Raw genomic sequence first — 21,177 nt, forward strand, 5'->3', positions numbered from 1 at the left:
GATGCACACCGGATCACAGCACCATGCGCCCCCCCCCCCCCCAATCACTTGCTGTGGTGGCGAAAAAAATAGTAATATAGGAAATTTCTACCGGCCCTGAACTTCACATAGCTTGTATTTGCAAGTGGAGGGGATTCCCCCCACGCTTTTCTTTTCTTTTCTTTTCTTTTTCTCCTTTTTTTTTTTTAACGGAGCAGAGCCCCATTAAACTGATATAAACCGGCATGCGCGCAGGGAAGTAGCCATCCCGTGGTGGTGTATCTGTCCCTGTGGGAAAGAAAAAAATGTCCTAACTTGCTTCTTGTGTGGTGTGCCCCCTTGTTTCAGGAGGGCCGGGTAAAGGTGGCGGAGAAGACCCCGTCAAGTCCACGGAGCAGGAGGACCGGACTCGACCTCAGATCCTGTCGGGATTGGGCTTCTGCAAATGGTTCAACGTCCGGATGGGCTTTGGATTTATCTCAATGACCAGCAGCGAAGGGAGCCCCGTCGACCCCCCTCTGGATGTTTTCGTCCACCAAGTAAGTTGACGCCAAAAAAACAAAACAAAAAATAAAAAATGAAACACACACGTACAAACCACCGAGGACTAAACAATCTGCTTTGTGGTGATGTGGTGCACATCGGTCTCATCCACATTTTCAGAGACGTGCCAAAAAATGGATTTTGTTAGTTTTTATTTCCTTTTCCCACAATTTCACTGTCTCTTCACATCTCATCTTGATCCCCGCAGCCCCCCCCTTTTATATGCAAATAACCCCTCACTGCACCAGTCGATGGTTACACTGTAGCCCCTACCATTGCCCAACATGTAACTGTAATCACATGTTGTCAACGGGCTTGAACACACACACACACACACACACACACACGTTAGGTTTCCTCTTTAAGCCACAGCACCCCCTCACCCCCTCGCCTCACTTCCCTCTGCATTGTGAAGGGGAAGGGAAGAAATGTCGTGTGGCCGTGACACGGTTAGTTTCACACTTGGCTCAAATGGACAGCAGCAGAGCCTGCCTGATATCCAGTCAGCCAACATGTCGGAAAGCATGTTTAAAAAAAAAAAAAAAAAAAAAAAGGAAAAAAAAGTGTGCACACTCACGCCGGGGTGACGTTCTGGGAGGCTGGCTGGCTCTTTGCTCGTCGCTGTTGTTCAGTTGGCGTGAAAATCCAGCTGTAGTGAAACCCAACATCCTTTTTGTTTTCCACATGTAGTCTACACTCAGCCTGCTCTGCTTCTCCACCGCATGCACTGTTGATTTATTGTGCACGGAGTTCATGTCAGAGGCCTTGTTTTCGACTTATTCTGCAGCAAACAAAGAGCAGAGGAGTCCTGCCTTCTCTCAGCCCCCCCTCCGTTAAATCGCCCTTCTTTTTTTTTTTACGGTCCCATAAAGTGGCTTTAAAATACTCGGGGAAGGACCGACAGAAGATGAGCAGAGGCATTTTCACCATTTCATATGACACCTCCTCCTGGAGGTGTCTTTATTGAGGACTCCCAGGATCTGGTGCTGAACTGGTGGGAACGAGGGGTGGGGGCATATTAGAGGTCAGATGTCAGCAGTGATGTCGTGGTGAATAAAAGAAAGATGGGTCCTCTGATCATTATCAGACAAACTATGTAGTACTAGTGGAGTATTGAGAATTATGCCTTCACATAGGTATCAGTTTATTTTCTTACCAACCCTCTCTCCTGAAACTTAAATAACTTTGATGTTTTGTATTTTTAATTTTTTAATTTTTTTTTAACTTGTATGACACTCAAAAATAGAAAGTGGACTACTGAGCTTTTTTGTGTGTTTTACACCAGTGGGACAGTTTGCAGTGATGAAACTGAGTCTGTTATGTTGTTGTTCTCTGATTTTTGTTGCATCTTATTTTGTTTTTAAAAAAGTAAAAAAAAAGAAAAAAGAAAAAAACATTTTAAATTTTCCTTGACCTGTGATTTGATAAGTTCCCTCATTATGAATGTGCTATTAATCTTGACAATCAAAAGGTTATTTATTTGTTATTGTTCAGGTATTCTGGTGATTTAAAAAAAATGAACTCGGATTTTCGCTGTCAGATGTAAAATAATTGAAATTCAGCAGCGATAGAACATTCACATTGCGGGTGAGTTCTGTTGGATGGCGTGGATGTGCATCATGATGTGTATATCAAATAATGCCTCTTTAATTTTCTGTCAGACTTCATATGCGCGTGCGTACAGTTTTTGATGTGCACGCACTGCTGTGAATATCTCAAACCAAGCAGAGGCTCGGGGGAAGCGCACAGTGTGTTGCAGTGTTGTGTGATCGGTTTTTGATTGATACTTTCATATTGTGGCACGATCGACTGAATGAACTGCATCTATCTACACACTCCGGGTTCCTGATTTCCCTGCTGGCTGGCTGGAGATGTTTTCAGGGCAGTGAGAGGGAATGAAGGTCTAGTCTGGGAAACAGCCTAAAGAGCTGAGCAGAAGTCAAATAAACACCTGTCTGTCTCAGCATTTTGTTGCCTATAGAGCAGGACAGGCTGGTGCCATGTAGGTTGTTTTTATGTGAATATTTTTCAAACGCATGTTGGGGTGGGAGTGGGGTTTGACAGGCTCAGACGAGGTGTTTTGTTCATAAAGGTGTAGAGATGAAAATGGTTGCAGTCAGTTACGAGCTGTCAGTACGAGTCAGTTTCTGCTCTGGATAACGACTTTCTGAGGTTGTGTGCAGCTTGTTGAATTTTTGAACGTTTCCAAAAAAAAAATGCAAATAGTTCTGAAAAAAAAAAAATATTGTCTAGCATACAATGAATCATCTGTTTATGCTGGTGCATTTCCCCCCTCAGCGTTTCCAGCTATGTGTTTACAATAATACAAGTGTCGTTCAGCACAAAGAGCAGACAATATGCATTCTTAAACACATTGCCATATTGAATACAACCCCCCCCCCGTTCCTTTTGTGAACATTTGCATTCGTCTATACACTCTCATTACACCAGTCACTCCTTTTGTCTGACTCTTCCTCCCTCTCTTTATTTCTGCTGGCAGCTTGGAAGTGATGAGGACATATTGATGATATTTATGTTTATGAAATTTTGAGATTTGGACACACTGGGCTTCACGGTCTGAGATGTATGTTTTGCAAAGAGTGTGAAAGTAAGAACATCTCTGTTAGGATATTAGTAGGGCTAGGACTAATGTTTGTTTTGATTATCGATTAATCGGATGTATTTTTTTTCCTCGACCAATTTGTCATTTTGTCAATAAAATGTCAGAAAATGGTGAAAAAAAATCCTAATTCCCACAGCTGAAAGACACCTCTTGAAATTGCTCGTTTCATGTGACCAATGATTTCAAATCCAAAATATATATATAAGACATATGACAGTTTACTGTCATATGTGACAAACTCACATTTGAGAAGCTGCAACAAGCTAATGAAAAATGGCTAAAAGGAGTAGCTCCTGTGTAATTTTCCATTGATCAGCTAATCGGTTAATTGACTAATTGTTACAGCTGCACATACAGGTAATAGCAGTGAATGCAGCATTTCTAATCAGTGGCATGCTAACAGGTAGACCTGCATTACCAAGCTTCTATTATACAAGCTGTTGAAAGAGAGTTTGGCTTGACACAAAGGTCATGCAATATTTTCAGCATTTGTGATACAAGGTTAGGATTCAGTTAGTGCTAAAAAGAAAAAGAAGAATAAGAATAAGAAGAAGCAGTGGAAAGATTGCAGATTTATTCCTGTACAACACTGACCCCATATGCACGAGAGAGAGAGAGAGAGAGAGAGAGAGAGAGAGAGAGAGAGAGAGAGAGAGAGAGAGAGAGAGAGAGAGAGAGAGAGAGAGAGAGAGAGAGAGAGAGAGAGAGAGAGAGAGAGAGAGAGAGAGAGAGAGAGAGAGAGAGAGAGAGAGAGAGAGAGAGAGAGAAGAGGTAGGTAAGAACGATGGGGAGGGGAAGAGGGAGCATGAGGACAGGAGAAAGAGGGGGAGAGAGAGGAGGAGGAGGAGGGATGTGGGAAAAATAAGTGTGGGTGAGGGGGTGGTGGTGGTGGTGCAGGGTAAGAGGTGGGGGGTGTGCTAGTGGTAGCTGAGGAGGAAAACATGAGCGAGAGGTTGGAAAAAGACGAGTGAGTGGAAGAGCAGGAGGTAAAAGAGGGAGGGAGAATGTGTGTGTGTGTGTGAGTCAGTGAGAGGGTCCCCGCCCGACCACGAGTTCTCTTCCTGGGAGGCCTCTTCATCAAGGCTCCTATCTGATCACTTCCTTTTGGGAAGGTGTGTTTCTGTGTGTGTGTGTGTGTGTGAGAGAGAGTGTGTGTGTGTAAGAGTGAGAGGGAGTAATTAAGCTTCTTCACCCGCCACAGCTCTCTGCTTAGCGATTCTCCACACAAGCCATTTCATTATCTTTGTTTGTCAACCCCTTCTCTACCTGCACCGAGTGTTTTTCTGTGTGTAAGTGTTCATGTGTGTGAGTTCCTGCTGGGACATGGGCTTTGGGGGGGTGGGGTGGGGGGGTGGGAGGGGTTCGGGGGGTGGGGGTGCTCTCTCCTCGGGCATTCTTTAAAAAGAGGAATTTCTTTAAAGACAAAAAGGCAGGAGGTTTGGGTGGGGTGAAGGGGTGTGTGGCGGTGAGGTGGGGGGCTGCTTGCCCTTTGTCGGTAATCAGTTTGAAATGTTGAACAGTTTGCTGCTGCTGTTATTCTCCTGAAACCTCCAGAGTGTGTGTTCAATTTATGGAGCCCCTTTAAGTGTGTGTGTGTGTGTGTGTGTGTGTGTGTGTGCGCGCGTGTGTGTGTGTGCGTGCGCAGTTCTTACTTTCCACTCTTAACCACCCGGTTGCTGATGTCTACATGTGAACCGTTGTAAGAAGTTTTTTAGGTTTTCGAGTGTGTATGTGTGCGCGAGTGCACGAGGGAGAGTGTGTGTGTTTTGTGTAGCGAGGTTAAAGTGGGCCCCTAGTGAGATTAACCTCTGGTCCGTGTCACCGTTTGGCATGCAGGCCCCACCCATCTCTGCCTCCAGATAGCCAGTATCAGGCTTTGTCTCTCCTGCAGCCACACTATCCCCCCGCCCACCCCCCTCCTCGTCCTCCTCCTCCTCCTCCTCCTCCACCAACCCACCCTTCTCTTCTGCACATCAAAAAAGGCAAGAGAAGAAGAAAGAGCAGTCACGTGACTTCCTTTTGAGGAGCTGGCCACATACAGCGGAGTGATTGGTAATTGGGAAGGTGGCGGAGTAGAGCGCAGAGCAGGGCTAAAAACAAGTCGCAGTTCACCTGAAAAAAAACAAAGTGAGTCCAGCTCCGCCGCTCGTGCCGGGAAAAGTGGATTGTTGGGTTTGTTTGCACCTCTGACTTTTATTAAATTTCATTTAATCAAAAAAAAAAAAAAAATCAAACAGACTGAAACATTACAACAATAAAACAAGAATCAGTAAATATGTCTTTGAAAGATGGCCTTTTTTCTGCACTTTAAATTTTTGACTTTTTTGCCTGGTAACAAAGATAAAAGGGCTGTAACTGATTATTTTCATTATCCATTAATTTGTAGTTTTTTTTCTTGATTCATTTTTTCTCTGTAAAATGTCAGAAAATAGTCAAAAATTCCCACAGTCTAAGAAAACAACCCCAAATGGTTTTTTCCTTTATCCAACCGACAGTCGAAATCCCAAATATATTTAGTTTTCTGTCATATATGACAAAGAAAAGCATCAAATCCTCAGGAAGTGTTTGTCATTTTACTTGAGAAATTACTAAACTGAAAAATTTGCAGATTAATTTTGGGTCAATCAACTAACCATCCTTAAAAGATAGAAAAAAACAACATTTTAAAAGAATATCTATATGTATTAGCTATGGCAAAGCATGTATAAAATTGGGTTTTAAAATTTAGCCTCAAACAGTGTTTGAAATGCATCAGTTTGGAACTGAGATGATCCACAGTCAAATTCTGTTCTAAAGGGCAGAGAAAAGAGTCATTAATGTCTTCAAGCAGCAGTCATTTTTATTCCTCAGTCGTTTTTTAAATTGGCTGTTATTTATTGTTCGTTTGGTGTCTCATCCTCTAATGGCCCACACTGAATTTTTGGAACAACAATCAATGTTTCTGTGAAAAGCTTTGTATTGGTGCTTCTGTTTAGAGTGGGTTCAGTTATTAGCAGGCTGTGTGTTTTATCACCCGTCACCTCAGCCAGGTTCATTTCCCCTCTCATGCTGATAAACGTAGCAAGATGATCTAGTGCTTCCTCCCCCAGATCAAATATTTGCCTCAGTCATAATCAGGGGTGTTGGATGTTGTTAATTTGAGGCCGGGGAAACATGAAGGCTTTTAAGTGTTTGATGGGGGTTGGGCGGGGTTCAAGGGTCAGGGCCACTAATGACAACGTGTTGAGGAGAGCTGGGGTGTCAGCATCGTAAGAGCGGCTCTGTTGGTGGTTTTCAGTGGCATGTTTGGAAGTGTTTTTTTTTTCCTCTCTCTCTCTCTCCTTCATCCAGCTTTCGCTCTCCTTTTCCTCTCCCCTCTTTCTTCTTTGGTTTATATGCATCCTGTTGGGTTATGTCCATCTGAGCTGATCTGGCCCAGCTTTGTCCACTTAGCATTTCCTGTGTGTAAAAAGCTACTTAATGGCACCACACCACATGGTGACCGCCATCTCCCTTACGCACACCCTTACACACCCCCTTTTCCTCTTAATGCGAGCACCATCCAGCGCGCGGCTCCGCGTGGGCCACCTCAGATTTAAAGCATCCCATAATTAGCCATTCCATAGCTGGTGGTCACCACGGAGAGAGAGAGAGAGAAAGAGGCTGGTCGAGAGTGGTGGGTCCTCCTCTCTCCCCTCACGTTACAGCTTCCTGTATTGATTGCTGGGCCTGGTGATGGCGAGGGCCCGGCCAATGAAAAGGAAGGCTATTTCTATCCAGGATGTTGGAGTCCGTATTGATCGCTGGCTCCTTCCTACACACACACGCACGCACGCACGTACACGTATGCACACACGCAGTCACAAACATGTAAGGCTATAGGAAGATATTTATTACATATAAGGAAGCTTGTAAGCATAATCAAGCCATTTTAAAGTCTGCCGGTGTCCATTTTGTTGGATCAGTTTCTTCAGTTATTAGGATGCGACAGTGGCTGCTGGTGGCTGTGAGTTAAAGCGCAGAGAGCTGGTGTGGTCCTCCAGTCGGGCAGGGGGTGGTGCTGGGATAGTTATACCGCTGACCCCCAGATTTCTGCCGCTGACCTGTGGGGCTCCTGATCGAATGGGGGGTTTTGTGCCTGGGCTCCCCTGAAGTCCAGCCACTGATCAGGAGTTGCTCCTCCATTGGAGCTGAACAGAATGCGCTTGAGGCATTTCCATGAACCCCCACCCCCCACCCACCACCCCCCACCCAATCCAGCACCCCTGCTCGAGGCCACTCCTCCATTTTGTGTTCTCCCTCTCTCTTTTTTTTTCTCTCTCTCTCTCTCTCTCTGACGTTCTCTCGTTGCCTCTCCCCAGCCGTGCCCTTTCCTGACCTCTGTGCGTAAACCGAAACGGGTCAGGACACCCGCCAGGTCACCCGAGAGGAGGAGACTCGGGTTGCAGTTTCTGATTTGTGAATTTTTTTTTTTTTTTTTTCACACACATTGACACATGCATACATCGGCTCCAAGGCGCGCGTGCGCACACACACACGTAAATCCACATGCTGCCTTTTATTACATAATTGAGGAAACTGAGCTGTTGTAAGCCCGTGCTGCAAAAATGAAACTCATGAGTGTGCTACCACGTCCTATATGGAGGAGATCTGTGTGTGTGTGTGTGTGTGTGTGTGTGTGTGTGTGTGTGTGTGTGTGTGTGTGTTTTCCTGCATTTCTGCAGAACAAAAGAGGTTGTGTGGTTTCCTCACTGGTGCATTGTGGGCATTGAGGGGGTTGGAGAGGGGGTAGGGTGCTGAGACAAACCACTCAACTTTGACCTGGAGAGACAAGCTGCCTGTGGACTGAAGACAGGAGAGGAAGAGGAAGGGCTCATGCGCCACACAGTCTCCCAGTCAATGATTATTCATCATTATTCAGAATACGTTGTGTTGTGTGGGGGATGGGTGCAATTTTTTATTTGTTTTTTTTTTTTTAACTAAATTACACTGCAGGAAGGCTGCTCAGTCACCGGGATGGTCTAATGATGGTAATCATAAAATCAACTGGCGCTGTAATTTGAATGTTCCGACAGCTTGAGGTTCCTTTAAGAAAAACATAAATAGAAAGAAAGCCATGTATGTTGTTTTGGCAGTTTTGGTTGATATATTAATAAATGATTGATCGGTGAATCGTTGTCTTTGCAGCACAGACACTCGAGATCGACTCTTACGCGTTGTAGAAAGCTACAAGCTCAGTTTGTGACTCACCTCATCGTCCCTTCTGTTTCACCCCCCCCCCCACATCTGTTGTGCAAAATCTTAGCTTTCACTCATTTTCATTCCCCGATCCTCGTCCTTTCCTCAAAGCCAAATCCAATACCTCAATGCACAAAACGGATGAGTCGTCCACCAGCAATTGACTTGAAGCACAGTGGCCTTGGTCGTAACCCTCACTAACCGCAGGGAGAGAACGGAGAGGATTTTTGAGAGAGAGCGAAATTAATTAATTTTTGGAAAGTTACATGTGTTGAATATTTCAACGCTAACAATTTCCCTCTCTTCTAAATTGTGGCGTTTTAAACGTGTGTAAATAAGGAGGAGGGATATCCTCAAAGAAGTTTGATGTTAAAGCAGAAGGCATGACATTCTGGGTACAAGTGAATAAACAAATTATCATTATCATTATTATTATTATTATTATTATTATTATTATTATTGCATGTTTCAGTTTCTCTAAAATGAAGCAAAATTTGTTGCTTGTGATTACTTTGATTTATTCTGTGTGATATTTTTGCCTTTTGAATTTGACACAATTCATAGCTACTCATGTTAAAATTAACTTAAGATACATAGTTATGTTATAAAAATATATACATATACATATATGTACACATTATTTTAACATTAATTGACATAAGACAAAAACATATTCATGTCTGTATTTGTGTTTTTCAGTTTGAAGGATTTTAAAATTCTATCATATTATTCTGTAAATTTCACATCCCCTAATGAACATTTTTAGTTTCAAAATCTTATTCACACAGGAGCAATTAGAGGAAATGATTTTAACTTATTCTTTTCAATGAAATTAAAAGAAACCTTTTTTGGTAGCTTTTATGTTTTAAATTTATCATTCATACAAAAAAGTTTTAGAGGTTAAGTTAAAGTTAGTAACAAATCCAATATAAAAAACAAACTAACTAAATGGACTTAAAGAATGTTTTTAAAAGGTATTGCATGAAAAATTCATTTAAAAATGACCAAAAAAATTGTTTTTATTTAACACAGTCTTGAGAGATAAAATTTGTATAGCCTGGTAAGCTTTTTGTGCATTTTGAAAAGTCTTGGTGAAAAGTCTTTTTGATTCCGTAAATGTCATTAGAAATCATTTAAAAAATAGCTTGGAATAAATTTACGTTGAGAGTGAGTTAAATAAACCATTTGTGACACTGTCAATCAGATCATCTGTCAGCTCATTGTTAAAAGGTGTAGTCTGCTAACAGATGGAAAGACAATTATTTTATTCTGATTGCATTGTATTACTCCTTTTTTAATTTTTTCTATTAAATTAGGTTGAGAAAAAAAGAGGCTTCTTTATGAAACAAGCTTTAAAAAATAATTTTATTAAGATTATTCTCAACAGAGTGCTTTTTCAGAAGCATACAATAAGACAAAAACAACTTTTTAGATTGTTATGTAATCCCTGTATTATCCTAAAGGTTGACTGTACAGTCATAATATATCCAACACAGTGCAGTGAGTTCAAACCCTATTCTTAGTTTGTAATCAATTCACACATCTTTTTTTTCCACTTCTCACTTTTTTATACATTCCCACTTTTTAAATAAACATCTCTTACATATTCATTTATATCTACAAATAGAGCACCTATAGAGCACCTTCAGCTTCCTGTAGCTGCAGTCGTTGACACGGGTGTTATAGAAAAAGAAAAAAATGCTGCTGAGCGCATTTTTGCTTCTTCCTCTAAAGATTCACACTTGATTTCCTCTGATTATTTGTTCCTTTCTCTTCCTCTGTCTCCTACACATCTGTCTCAGCAGGAACGAGCAGGAACTGCATTTACAGATAGCCTGTGTGTTATTTATAGGACTCGATGTATAGTAGGTTGTAGGTTTGCTCTGCAAACTGCATGCTCGTGTGGGTGTGTGTTTACCTATGCCGAGCTCTGCAGGGCCTGCTGCGATTCATGAAGGTCATGGATACAGCGCCTATCAGCAGTCCGTTCTGTGCGATCAACAAGACATAAATCATTGTCCAGTGGTTATATAGTAACTAAATCAATAACTCCGATCATGTAGATAAGATGGATGGTGGATGTGCTGAGAGAAAATGATTGCATTGGTGCGACGCTCTTGTCTTTTCCCTCTGCAGAGAGAATAGGAAGTGGTGCCTCTGCGAAGAGTAGATAAAGGGAGTATAGCAAGTCCCTCTATGCACAGACTGTCATGACAGTTGGTGCAAACCACATATAGTCGATCCACCATGTTTGAAATGATGTGTCTCTGTGTTCATTGTGGTTTAAAGAGATGTTTGCTGTATGCAGCAAGGCCTGCAAGCCCCCACAGTAAACTCGCGAGTGTGTAATAAGTTTAGATTCTTCTGTGACAGTTATTTGGAGATAAGGAAAAAAGGGGTTGATTGGACAGCTGTTTGTTCACTCACATACCCTGATAATATCTCTGGCGACTGTTCATTCAGTATTTACGTTCAGTTCCCCACTAGTGGGTGTGGACAGGCATAACGGTAACGTCGGGCTTTATGCTGTTCATACAGGAAGTAGAACGAAGGCACTAAATTGAGTCTTTTCACTGAAAAATGACCTTTTCCGCGAAGCTCGCGTCTCACCTTTCACTTGCCAGTTGAAGACCATGTATGTGTAAAGCTATACAGTCTTTGTCAGTTTAGTTCATCATCGGAGGTTAGAAAAATACCCACTGGATCTAGTCAAGGTAAAACACATCCTGATACCGCTGTGTGTTTGAAGCCTTTAAAAATCATAGAGATATTTTAATCACCTTCATTTGCTTCCCAAAATATTCATCAATATTCAATGACATGTGATGTCTAAGCTAATTGAAATGACTCGTGTCCATACATGTCTACTCCATCCGAATTCTTATTACATAGATTATATCCTGTCATCAATCAACCACACAGAGGCGAGTGGAACTTTGTGTTGTGAAATTACAGCAATTTCAAGTAACACAAGCACTAACGTATGTCTCTGACTTAAACACGCACTCCTGTATGGTAGGCATTAGCATTAAAAGAAAAAAAACTCTGCCACTGTTAAACAGGTAATTGCTTTTCTCTCCCTACAGAGCAAACTGGTGATGGAGGGCTTCCGCAGCTTAAAGGAGGGTGAGCAGGTGGAGTTCACCTACAAGAAGTCCTCGAAGGGCCTGGAGTCTCTGCGGGTAACCGGACCTGGTGGGGGACCCTGCGCGGGCAGCGAAAGGAGACCCAAGGGGAAGGTCCCACTCCAGAAACGCAAACCAAAGGGAGACCGGTGAGTGTGATAAAATCAGGAAACATGAAAATGAAAACCAGGGCTGATTTTCTTCATACGTGTTCTGTGTCTGGAGGAACGTAATAATTCACATGTATGTCTGCACGATTCATCAGTCTATGCTTCATCAAAAAAAAAAAAAAAAAATGCTGATTGTACGTGAGCTTTGGGAGCTGCATTCACAAAGCAGGGCTGTGCTATAGTAGAATGAGACATGTTACACATACATCTCCCCGCAGTGAGCTATTTCTGAGTGGGCTAAGATTATAGATAAAATCTATTCAATCTGCCCTAGTACATGCCTGTTGCTATGGTTATTGTGCACCATAATAAGGAATTGAATAGGGCACTTTGCCTGCCATTGCTGCTATTTTAATCAATTTGCCAGCTTTTACATTAGAGACGGCTTTAGCAGAGGGATGGATTGGGCTTATATGCATCTCAATGCGGCAGTAGCTCAATCAATTGTTTTGTCCTCAGTAAAATCCTGAAGGGTGCTTTGCTAAAATCTGTCAGAGCGAGCCATATGGAGCTCCTTGAAAATGCCCGGTGGTTTAAGCAGAGGAGGAGGCTGTGTTCCCTGTCCTCCTGCTGACAGAAAACGCCTTCATTTGATGTATAGCAAACCCTGCCAGGCAGAGCCAAGTATATGCTGTATCAGTCGTAGGAAGGCACCGCACGACTACGAGGCTGCATTTACATTCGAAAAGTCTCGCTCTTTATGTTGCTGCATCACAGCTGCTACAACCCTGTGCCATACAGTTTTTTTTTTTTTTTGTTAGTTTTTTTAAGGTTGAAAAGAGAGGCTTTTGTTAGAAAGGAGGAAACAGTATCTGGGAGAGAGGGCTCCCTGATTGTTTTACACAGCTGAATAATTCAGTTTATTTGGGATAATTGATCCAGTGTTAGGTCAAGTGTCTCTACCTTCTACTAAGGTGGTAACAAGGCAGGATTGGATTCAGATATGGCAGGTAGAGTGCTGTGATGTCATCTCGTCTTTTGTGAGCGCGCCCAGTGCGAGCGGCCCCTGTGGCAGTTTACACTGTTCTGACCCCTGCTGGTCACTCTGTGATGCAACTAACTATTGATGCTCCTCAGATCACAGCTTTTCTCCTGTGAAATGTATAGAAAAATGATGGAAAAATAACTAAAGACACTGATTATGAAAGTGGTGCATTTTGAGAAACACAAATGAGGGCATCAGCAGGGTGTTTTATAACTGGTTGTCGAGGAAATATTCTCCAAATGTCGCTGGATTTTCTGGATTGTTCAAGCGCATCTTTAATCATTTTGTTGCCAAATAATTGCTGAAGAAAATATCTCTTCAAGAGTTAATTTATTACACATGTCCACAGTTTTCTGCTGTCTTGTCTTCATCAGAGTTTGCATCAGTTTCTTTATATTTGATATAGTTCCCCAGTTAGTCATGTGGCTTATAATTCACCACAAGTACAAAATATCCAAGACAATAATCTTTTCTAAATAGTTATAATAATTAATAAAACAGCACAGACCCAACTTGTTGCCCAATGCTGGGCAAAAGGGCAAAGTGTTAAGCGATTTCCCTGCAGGGATCAATAAGGGTTTTCTCATTCTGATTGTATTGTATATGTGCTTGTTGCTAAGAAGAATTTAATTGTATTTCTGACTGTATATTTTTTCTGTACATGTTGACATTGAGATAGTTTTAAGACTTTGAATCAAACTAACTGAATTAAGTATTTGTCTTATATTTAGCCGCCGCACAATATGAAACGTATAATATAATAATTTAAAATGTAATTTATATTTATATAAAATTGAATTTTGATATAATAAAATATTATAAACCTTAAAATAACTTTAAATGTACAGTTTTCTATTGCATTTTTATTTCTACCCATTGATTCGAAATATTATTACTATATAAATATAATTGGTGTGTGGTTGTAGCTCCTTTAAAAAGCAGTATAAATGAATTTAAAGATCACCAATGAAAGTATATTATATGATATGAGTCTTGTTCTAGTTCTATGAATCAAGTGTGAGGACACTTGTTTAAAACCTCCCTTTAAGTTTTACCTAATGTTTTGTATTTCACGGTTTTTTTCCAAGCTAACGTTGCTACCAACAGCTTATTTGCAGTTATAGAAAAATAACACCAGTAGATTATATCTCTTTAAGTCAAACTCCAAGGCTGCTTTTTTTTTTTTTTTAATTGAATGGAAAATGTTTTTATAAATGTTGTATCAATATTATTATATGAATGCTTGCTGGAGATAATTCAGCCTCTTGTCAGAGGCAACCAAGGCTGAAACAGACTTTCCAAGTAAAACCTGCTGTAACAGTTTGCTGACACACTGGTTTACTGTGTCCGTGCTTGTTTTTTTAATTGGCTGTCAAATATCAGACGCATCGTGAAATCCTTAAAGTCGGAAAAGTCTGTTTCATGGTGGTGAACTTCTGCTGCTTTCAGCTTCTGTGTAAAGACAACACAAGTTTGTTTGGCTCATAAATTAAAATCAACATCAAACACAGTGATGTGAATATGTCACGTGTTGTAGATTTAATTGCTTACGAGGCATTAAGCATTGAACAGCAGACCGATAATATAAAAAAGGCATTGAACCCTGAATGGTGACATGTTTAGGATATTAAGCCTTAAATAAGAGCATCTGATGCCTAAAGCAGCAAAAATTGTCCAAATGTCTGTTTGATTGGATGTGGTGCCAGAACGGCTGGTGGCATCTTGACAGGCTGAAATCTCGGTCAACTTCGCCTTCACAGTTTTCATTGCTGCTCTTTCAGCGCTCTTGTGCTTCTTGTCAAATTTAATAACATGGTGTAGTTTGGCAAGCCACAGAGTGCCACTCACGCTTGAGCCGGAGCAATATCATGTGTCGTACTCCCATCTAGTGGTGAATTCGCAATGGAGCAGGAATTTCATCCGTGCTGTGCTGATGTAGGTGAAGAGAGTCGGCTCATGCTTTTATTTTGATAAAAAAAATAATGATGTCTTTTTATTCGTGTGATGAGGGTTTCCTCTGTTTGTTGCTCTTGGAGAGTTTTGTCATCATCTCATGTGTTGTCTATTTCCTCCTCCCCCCTGTAGCTGTTATAACTGTGGAGGTCTGGATCACCATGCCAAGGAGTGTGGCCTGCCCCCCCAGCCAAAGAAATGCCACTACTGCCAGAGCATCACGCACATGGTGGCTCAGTGTCCCCACAAGGCGCTGGCGCCCGCCACAGGCTCTCAGGACCAACATGCGTCTACCTCGGCTTCCAGCCCAGGGACCGGGCCCTACCTCTGCCCCCTGGAGGAGGAAGAGCGCTCCGGCTCATCTCCCCTGGAGGGCTCCTCCTCCTCCCCCGAGGAGCCCCACACACACCATGGCCCCCGGACCCAGAGGTGGAGGAAATCCTGAAAACGGCCCATAGAGGTGAACCTTTCACCGCTAAACCCCCCCCCCCCCCCCCCCCCCCCCCCGACCCTCATGTCTCCCTTCAATCAAAGGATACCTGAAGCCCCACCCCCCCTCATCTACCTCACACCTGTGAAAAAAATGGGAGGTCTTAATTTCTTTACTTTTATTTTATTTGTTTTTTTGTGTTTTTTATTTTTCTAACCAGCGCAGCTATGGCAACGATCAATGGGGTACGGACGTGCGTGAATGTGTGTGACTGACTGACTGACTTGCAGTCATCTGGTGCAGCTATGGCAACCACCGCTGGAATGGTGACTGCAGGGAATGACTGTTTTTCTTGTTTCAATCAGTGCAGCTCAAGAGTGAAACAACATGGTATGAATCTTTGTTTGATGACACCCTCACACCCCCCCACCCCCCCGGACCTAAGTGTTGGCCGTTTTGAATGCTTTTTCCTTACAGATGTTGTCGATTTTAAAGCCACAAATTTATATCCTGTAGGCCTAATCATTCCGAAAAATCATGATGCATCCTTTTAGCACACACGGTAGCTCATTTTAAGAAGGATTAGACGAAGACTTTTAAAAGCTCTAAGACCCTCTAAGCGATAATCCAGACCCATAGGATTGTTAGCTTGGTTTATAAAGATCTCTAGGGAAACTGTATAGATTCCAGAGGGATTTTTTTATTTTTTATTTTTTAAAAGACAGTGAGCTGCTGCTCTTGAAAACACTCACTACATACCTCTCTCTTACATGAAATAGACTGGACCAACTGATTGTCAAAGGGTGAGCATGTGTGTTTGTGCATGCACGACTGAGAGAGAGAAAGAAAGTGTGTGTTTATGTGTGTGTGTTGTGCATGCAGACTGGAGCACCTCTTCTTCAGGTGCGGGTCAACACTATTAACCTTTCAGTCTCCTACTACGATAGATAGACACGCCTTAGAGAAGACATCATATAATTAAGTTAGATCATAGTTTAGATTCAAAGTTAATGAATCGATCATTAGACTTCCATTTTGATTGTTGTATAATTAGTTTAAAATAACATTACAGTTTATGAATCATAGTATAAGTCATTAATATATATGTAAAGCCACAAGATATAATTGAAATTCTCTTAAGTTTAAGTAATGCATATATAAGGAATTAGCTCTGACGAAGGTGAATAGCCCTGTATATTGCATGGGATACTTTGTTGTGTGGAAACTTCTAGCTCTCTCTCTATTTACCCGTTTTCATCCTCAACAAAACAAACGGACCCTTTTTAAAACGTTAACTCCACGCCGCCTTATTCCTCACTTCAAACTGTCAGCAATGACACAGCACAAAGACTCGCCTTGTTTTATTACAGGAGTAGTTATCAGGTCATTACAGTATCATACACAGCTGCTCTACTTACTTACTTACTTAATACCTCACCACTTCTTCCTCTTGGAAATGAATGTCACAGAACGTCAGGCTGTTTGCTCTCCCAGCTGCGTTAACAGTAAGATCGAACCTCGCCTGGTTCCTCTTCCATCTGTGCCTACCATTAAGTTCATGAAGCACCAGCCAGGGTAATGCTCACTCCCGTTTTTGGGATGAGACACCGCCGCTGCTGCTGCTGCCGCTGCTCCAGACTCACTGAAGAGAGAGAGAGAGATAGAGAGAGAGAGAGATAGAGAGAGTGCTGCTTTTGGTATAACTTGAATCCCAAGCATGGCTTTAGTGGCACTTATTTGTGACCTAACAACTCTTCTCTGACCATATTGAATGTGAAAAGAGCTTATCTGAAGTCGACTCCTCACAAAGTTCACGTCGGGTCGCTTTGGAGTTGTATCTTAATGTTCTGACAAATCAAATAACTTTGTATGATGATATCAAACTAGCTTGTGTGTTTTTAAAAAGCTCTAAGTAGACAACCAACTGTTTTTGGTATATTTCTATACCAAAGAGTTTGGCTTTATTTTGTTTTGAAGGCATTTAAAGATAAGACTTGCTGATGTGCTTGCTATCCTCGCTCTTTCAGAATAAGAGGGACTTATTGCTGAAAGTGCGACACTGCGGTTGTATTTTTTTTTCCTTTCTTTTTTTTCTTTTTTTATCTTTTATTTTTAATGTACAGCTATTTGAATGTGTGCGTGCGTTAAAAATCAAAATCTCAACAATGCAGCATGACAGAAAAAAAAAAAGTGAACGACCAAACCACAGAAGGAGCACAGGCCATGCTCAAATCTCTATGGAAACAACATCTTTTTGTATGATGTATTTTTACATTTTTACACACAATTCCTCTCAGGATGATGAACTGTTCTCAGGGAATTAACCAAAAAAATGTATTGTATTCTTTTGGGAATCATCCACTGACTGACTCAACAAACTCTGTTAAGCAATGGTGAAGAGACGTATGTAACCGATTCATGTACTGATATTAGCAACTACCTCTTGAGTTATACATAGTTGTGCATTTCTTTTTGTTTTGTATATTTTTTGATGAGCTTGTATGATTAACTGTAGGTCTCTATTGTACTGAGGTGTTGTGTGAGAAGTTCCCTAGTGTTGCCACAGACTCCCTGGTCTTCCTTCCCAGATTTGATGAGTTACTTTTTTTTTTCTTTTACTGCAAACCTCTTTTTCTTTTCTTTTTTTTCTTTTTTTTGTTTACAGCAAAAGCCTACCTCATATGCGCTGTTCCTCCACAAACTCCTTACCTCCTCCCAGCCCCCTCTACCTCCTCCATGCAGTTGTTTTCTTCTTTTTTTAATTTTTTTATTAAATTGCCACTCGCACTAGAGTCACACAGCATTTTCAACAAATCAGCCCTGAAATGGCTCATCAACTTGTGACTCCAAATATAGCTTACAATCAAAGCCCTTTGTTGAAGATTTTACACAAGTTTTCAGAATGGGCGTGTTTGTCTCACACATCCAGGGTGAAGTTTTTCTGCCAGCTTTGTGTTATACTGTCAGTATGTACACTCATCACGTAGCTGCAGACAGCCAGTGAGTTTACCTCAGTTTGTTGGGCTAGCTATAGACATGTTAAATATGAAATATTTTACATTTCCGTGTGAACACATTTTGAAAAGATATGGACTGTTGTTTTTGGTTTTTAAGTATTTTATCATAACCATTTTTGTAACCACTTGATATGATGGGCTAAAGGTGGAGAACAATAGGATTGTACTTCGCACAAGGAGTGCCTATCTCTATGTTTTGTTTGTCTGACCCTAATACCAAATAGATATTTTCTTCTTTTTGGGCTCCATGGTAATGGCCTTTGTCAGCCGTTTTTACAGCCTCAGATAATCAGACATTATGTGGTTTGGAGATGATGCCCCTTCTTGTTGCAAACTACATTTGTAGTTTAGAGCGGCATTGTAAACATTTAACATGAAATCAGTAGATTTTTGTACTAATGGTGACATTGCATAGACGTCATTCTAAACAAATGTTTATGAAGATGAATATTGTTATCATTACTTTTTAAAAACTAACTCATGAGATTAAAGATTGATTTTTGCATATGACCGTAGTATTACAGTTCACACTCAGCTGAGAGAGTCACTATGTTGCAGTGGGCCCACATATGGAATTATGCCAGTTATGAACAAAATACACGGCCACAGTAAAATATAGTAATATTATTGTTGTTAGTAGCTTTATATTTCCTTCCAATCAATGTAACTACTGATTGATCTCTTGTTTATTGTCCTGTTCAGTATTCGACATAGCCAAGAAACCCTCTCAAATTATACCCTCAAAGTAGAAATAATCAAATGGTTTGTCAAGGCTGCATGTAGAATAACAAATTGGTGGAATTGTGTTATTAATATTTTAAGTTCTGAATCATGCAAACATGAGACGACACGAAGCAAAGAGTGCATAAGGTTGCATAATGTTGCATAAGGTTTTACCCGAGATCAAACATTTTCGATCCCGAATGTACCTGTTATATCTCAGCAGAGGGCTTAGCTTGAGTCTGAGACCATGAAAAGTGGAACATGGTGTCTCAGATCTTGGATATGCGGTCACAGAATATAAATTGAAATAAAATATAGGAAGATCTTGACTGTGGTAACGAACTCATTAACTTAAAATTTTTACCACCATTTTACCAACCATTAAATAGTCCAAATTGAATTTGAAAGTTATACCAATCTGAGAGTCAACACTGGTGCATTTCTGCCCCTCAGTGGTGGTAATAAAGAAATGTAAGATGAAGAGGTAAACACCTGCTATATGGCATTATACAGTGCTCAAAGGCATCATAGAGAAGATATCGCTCATGTGACTCCCTGTTAACACAGATTGTGCTATTTCTTCTAGTTTAGAAAATCTTTCATTTTCTAAAATACGGATTGTCATAGAGTTGTGTGTTTCAAAGGGTAATTCAGGCTTTATATCTTTGTTGTTTCATGATTCAGTATTTAAAATTTGGGCAGATGAGATCTGTGAAAACCACATATCTCCAAATGTTGAGGAAAATAACCTTGTTTTAAAGGAATAGTTCGGCATTTTGGTAAAAAGGCTGAATCAGTTCCTTCCTCAGTTCCAGAGAGAAGATCAACAGTACCATTAAATCTTAGTTAAGAGAAAAAACACAAACACCAACCCTACTAGCACCTCAACAACTTAACATTTTTTGAACGTGTTAGTTTATTAGTGAACATGTTAGGCTCATACCTTGTTTAACTAGTGAACTTAAGAAGTGCTGTTACCTTTGGACAGAGGCAGGCTGTGTGTTTCTAGCTAACTAGCTAACTTACTTGTGTTACGCAAGTGTATGCTAGATAATACATGAGAGGTACAAACTGTGGCTAGACAGAGCCAGGCTTTACCCGCCGTGTTTCAGTCTTTGTGCTAAGATAGGCTAACTAGCTACATTACTATTGCTATTCCAGCGTATGCTAGCTAATACATGAGAGGTACAAATTGGTGCTAGACAGAGCCAGGTTAGCTTTGTGCTAAGTTAACCTAACCAGATGCTAGCATAGCATATGAGCATATTTCCCAAAATGTCAAACTTTTGCTCTCAGCTTTGAGTTGAAGTTTAAATCCCAATGAATTTTTAAAGTGTTTTAAAGTTTTTATCAAATTCTAAAGGAGAAGTTAAACATTCGGTTTATTTGAAAAGTTCAGAATCACAAAATCTGGAAATACTAGGGTTTCATTGGGCAACAACAGTGTCTACATTTTTCAGATGCTTAAGAGACGATGAATAGCTTCACTAAAACCATGCACACCTGGTCCAAAGAGTCCTGCAAAACCCAAGAATGATATGAAAAATACCTTCATACAATGGTGACAGAAACCTGAATTATCCTTAATAATGTATCAAAAGCCTTTGGAGACAGACAGGATGTACTATGCCATGATCCCAGACAGGGAAACCTCAACAGGCAGTCTCACTGCTCCCTCATGTGGTTGTTTAGGAGATGACTGCAGACTGGCCGAAGTTCACATACCTCAACTGCTGCCTTTGACAGCTGCTCTGTGCTTTGCCTTGACTGGAGAAACAATGTGTTGTAGGGGATTATCATTTATGATGTTTATTTTTTTAACTGAACTGTATCATGTCGGATTCATATTGTGTTTATGTACGTGAAATCATACTGGAACATTGGACCTCTAAAGGACCTATAAATCCAACCAAGGCAGTTTAAAGTGCAGATACCTCCTTGTATTGACTAATAACCTCACATTTCTCATGTTTGTTTGTGTTTTTACTCTCTACATCATGGCCAGAGGGAGTCTTCTGAGCTCTCTTTCTCTGGAGTAAGTCTAGAGCCAAGCACTGATTGCTTCTGAATGGGGAAAAATGTTCTTCTATGTGCATATCACTCATTATTTTAGCCCCAATATAAGTGTACTGCCTTTTTTATTTCTGTGAATCTTGGATTGGATTTTTAAATATGTCTTAAATGTTTTACTTGATTGGAAAATAAACATATTATATTGGCATTAAAGTATGTATAATTTCCTACTAGACATTGAAGTGGTTTGATGCTTGCTTGGATATTTTTTTGATATGTAATTCAAATTTTAGAATTAGCTCTTGTACGCATTTGCAGACACAGTTTTGTGCAGTATGTTTTTATTGTTACCAAAAGTATATTTCAGTTAAAGGGGAATTCCACTGATTTTACACAATA

General features: G+C 40.8%; 1 protein-coding gene across 1 annotated transcript; it reads left to right on the top strand.

Moving 5' to 3' along the window:
• Positions 1-299: 299 nt before the first annotated feature.
• On the top strand, positions 300-15,040 carry lin28b (lin-28 homolog B (C. elegans); the record flags this gene model as incomplete). The annotated part of the gene is made up of 3 exons (XM_056405786.1): positions 300-518; positions 11,449-11,636; positions 14,728-15,040. Coding segments are annotated over 3 exons (720 nt in total), but the record flags the coding sequence as incomplete, so codon positions are not given.
• Positions 15,041-21,177: the final 6,137 nt, after the last annotated feature.

This window comes from Seriola aureovittata, chromosome 19, assembly GCF_021018895.1.
Source record: "Seriola aureovittata isolate HTS-2021-v1 ecotype China chromosome 19, ASM2101889v1, whole genome shotgun sequence".
NCBI classification, from domain to species: Eukaryota; Metazoa; Chordata; class Actinopteri; order Carangiformes; family Carangidae; genus Seriola; species Seriola aureovittata.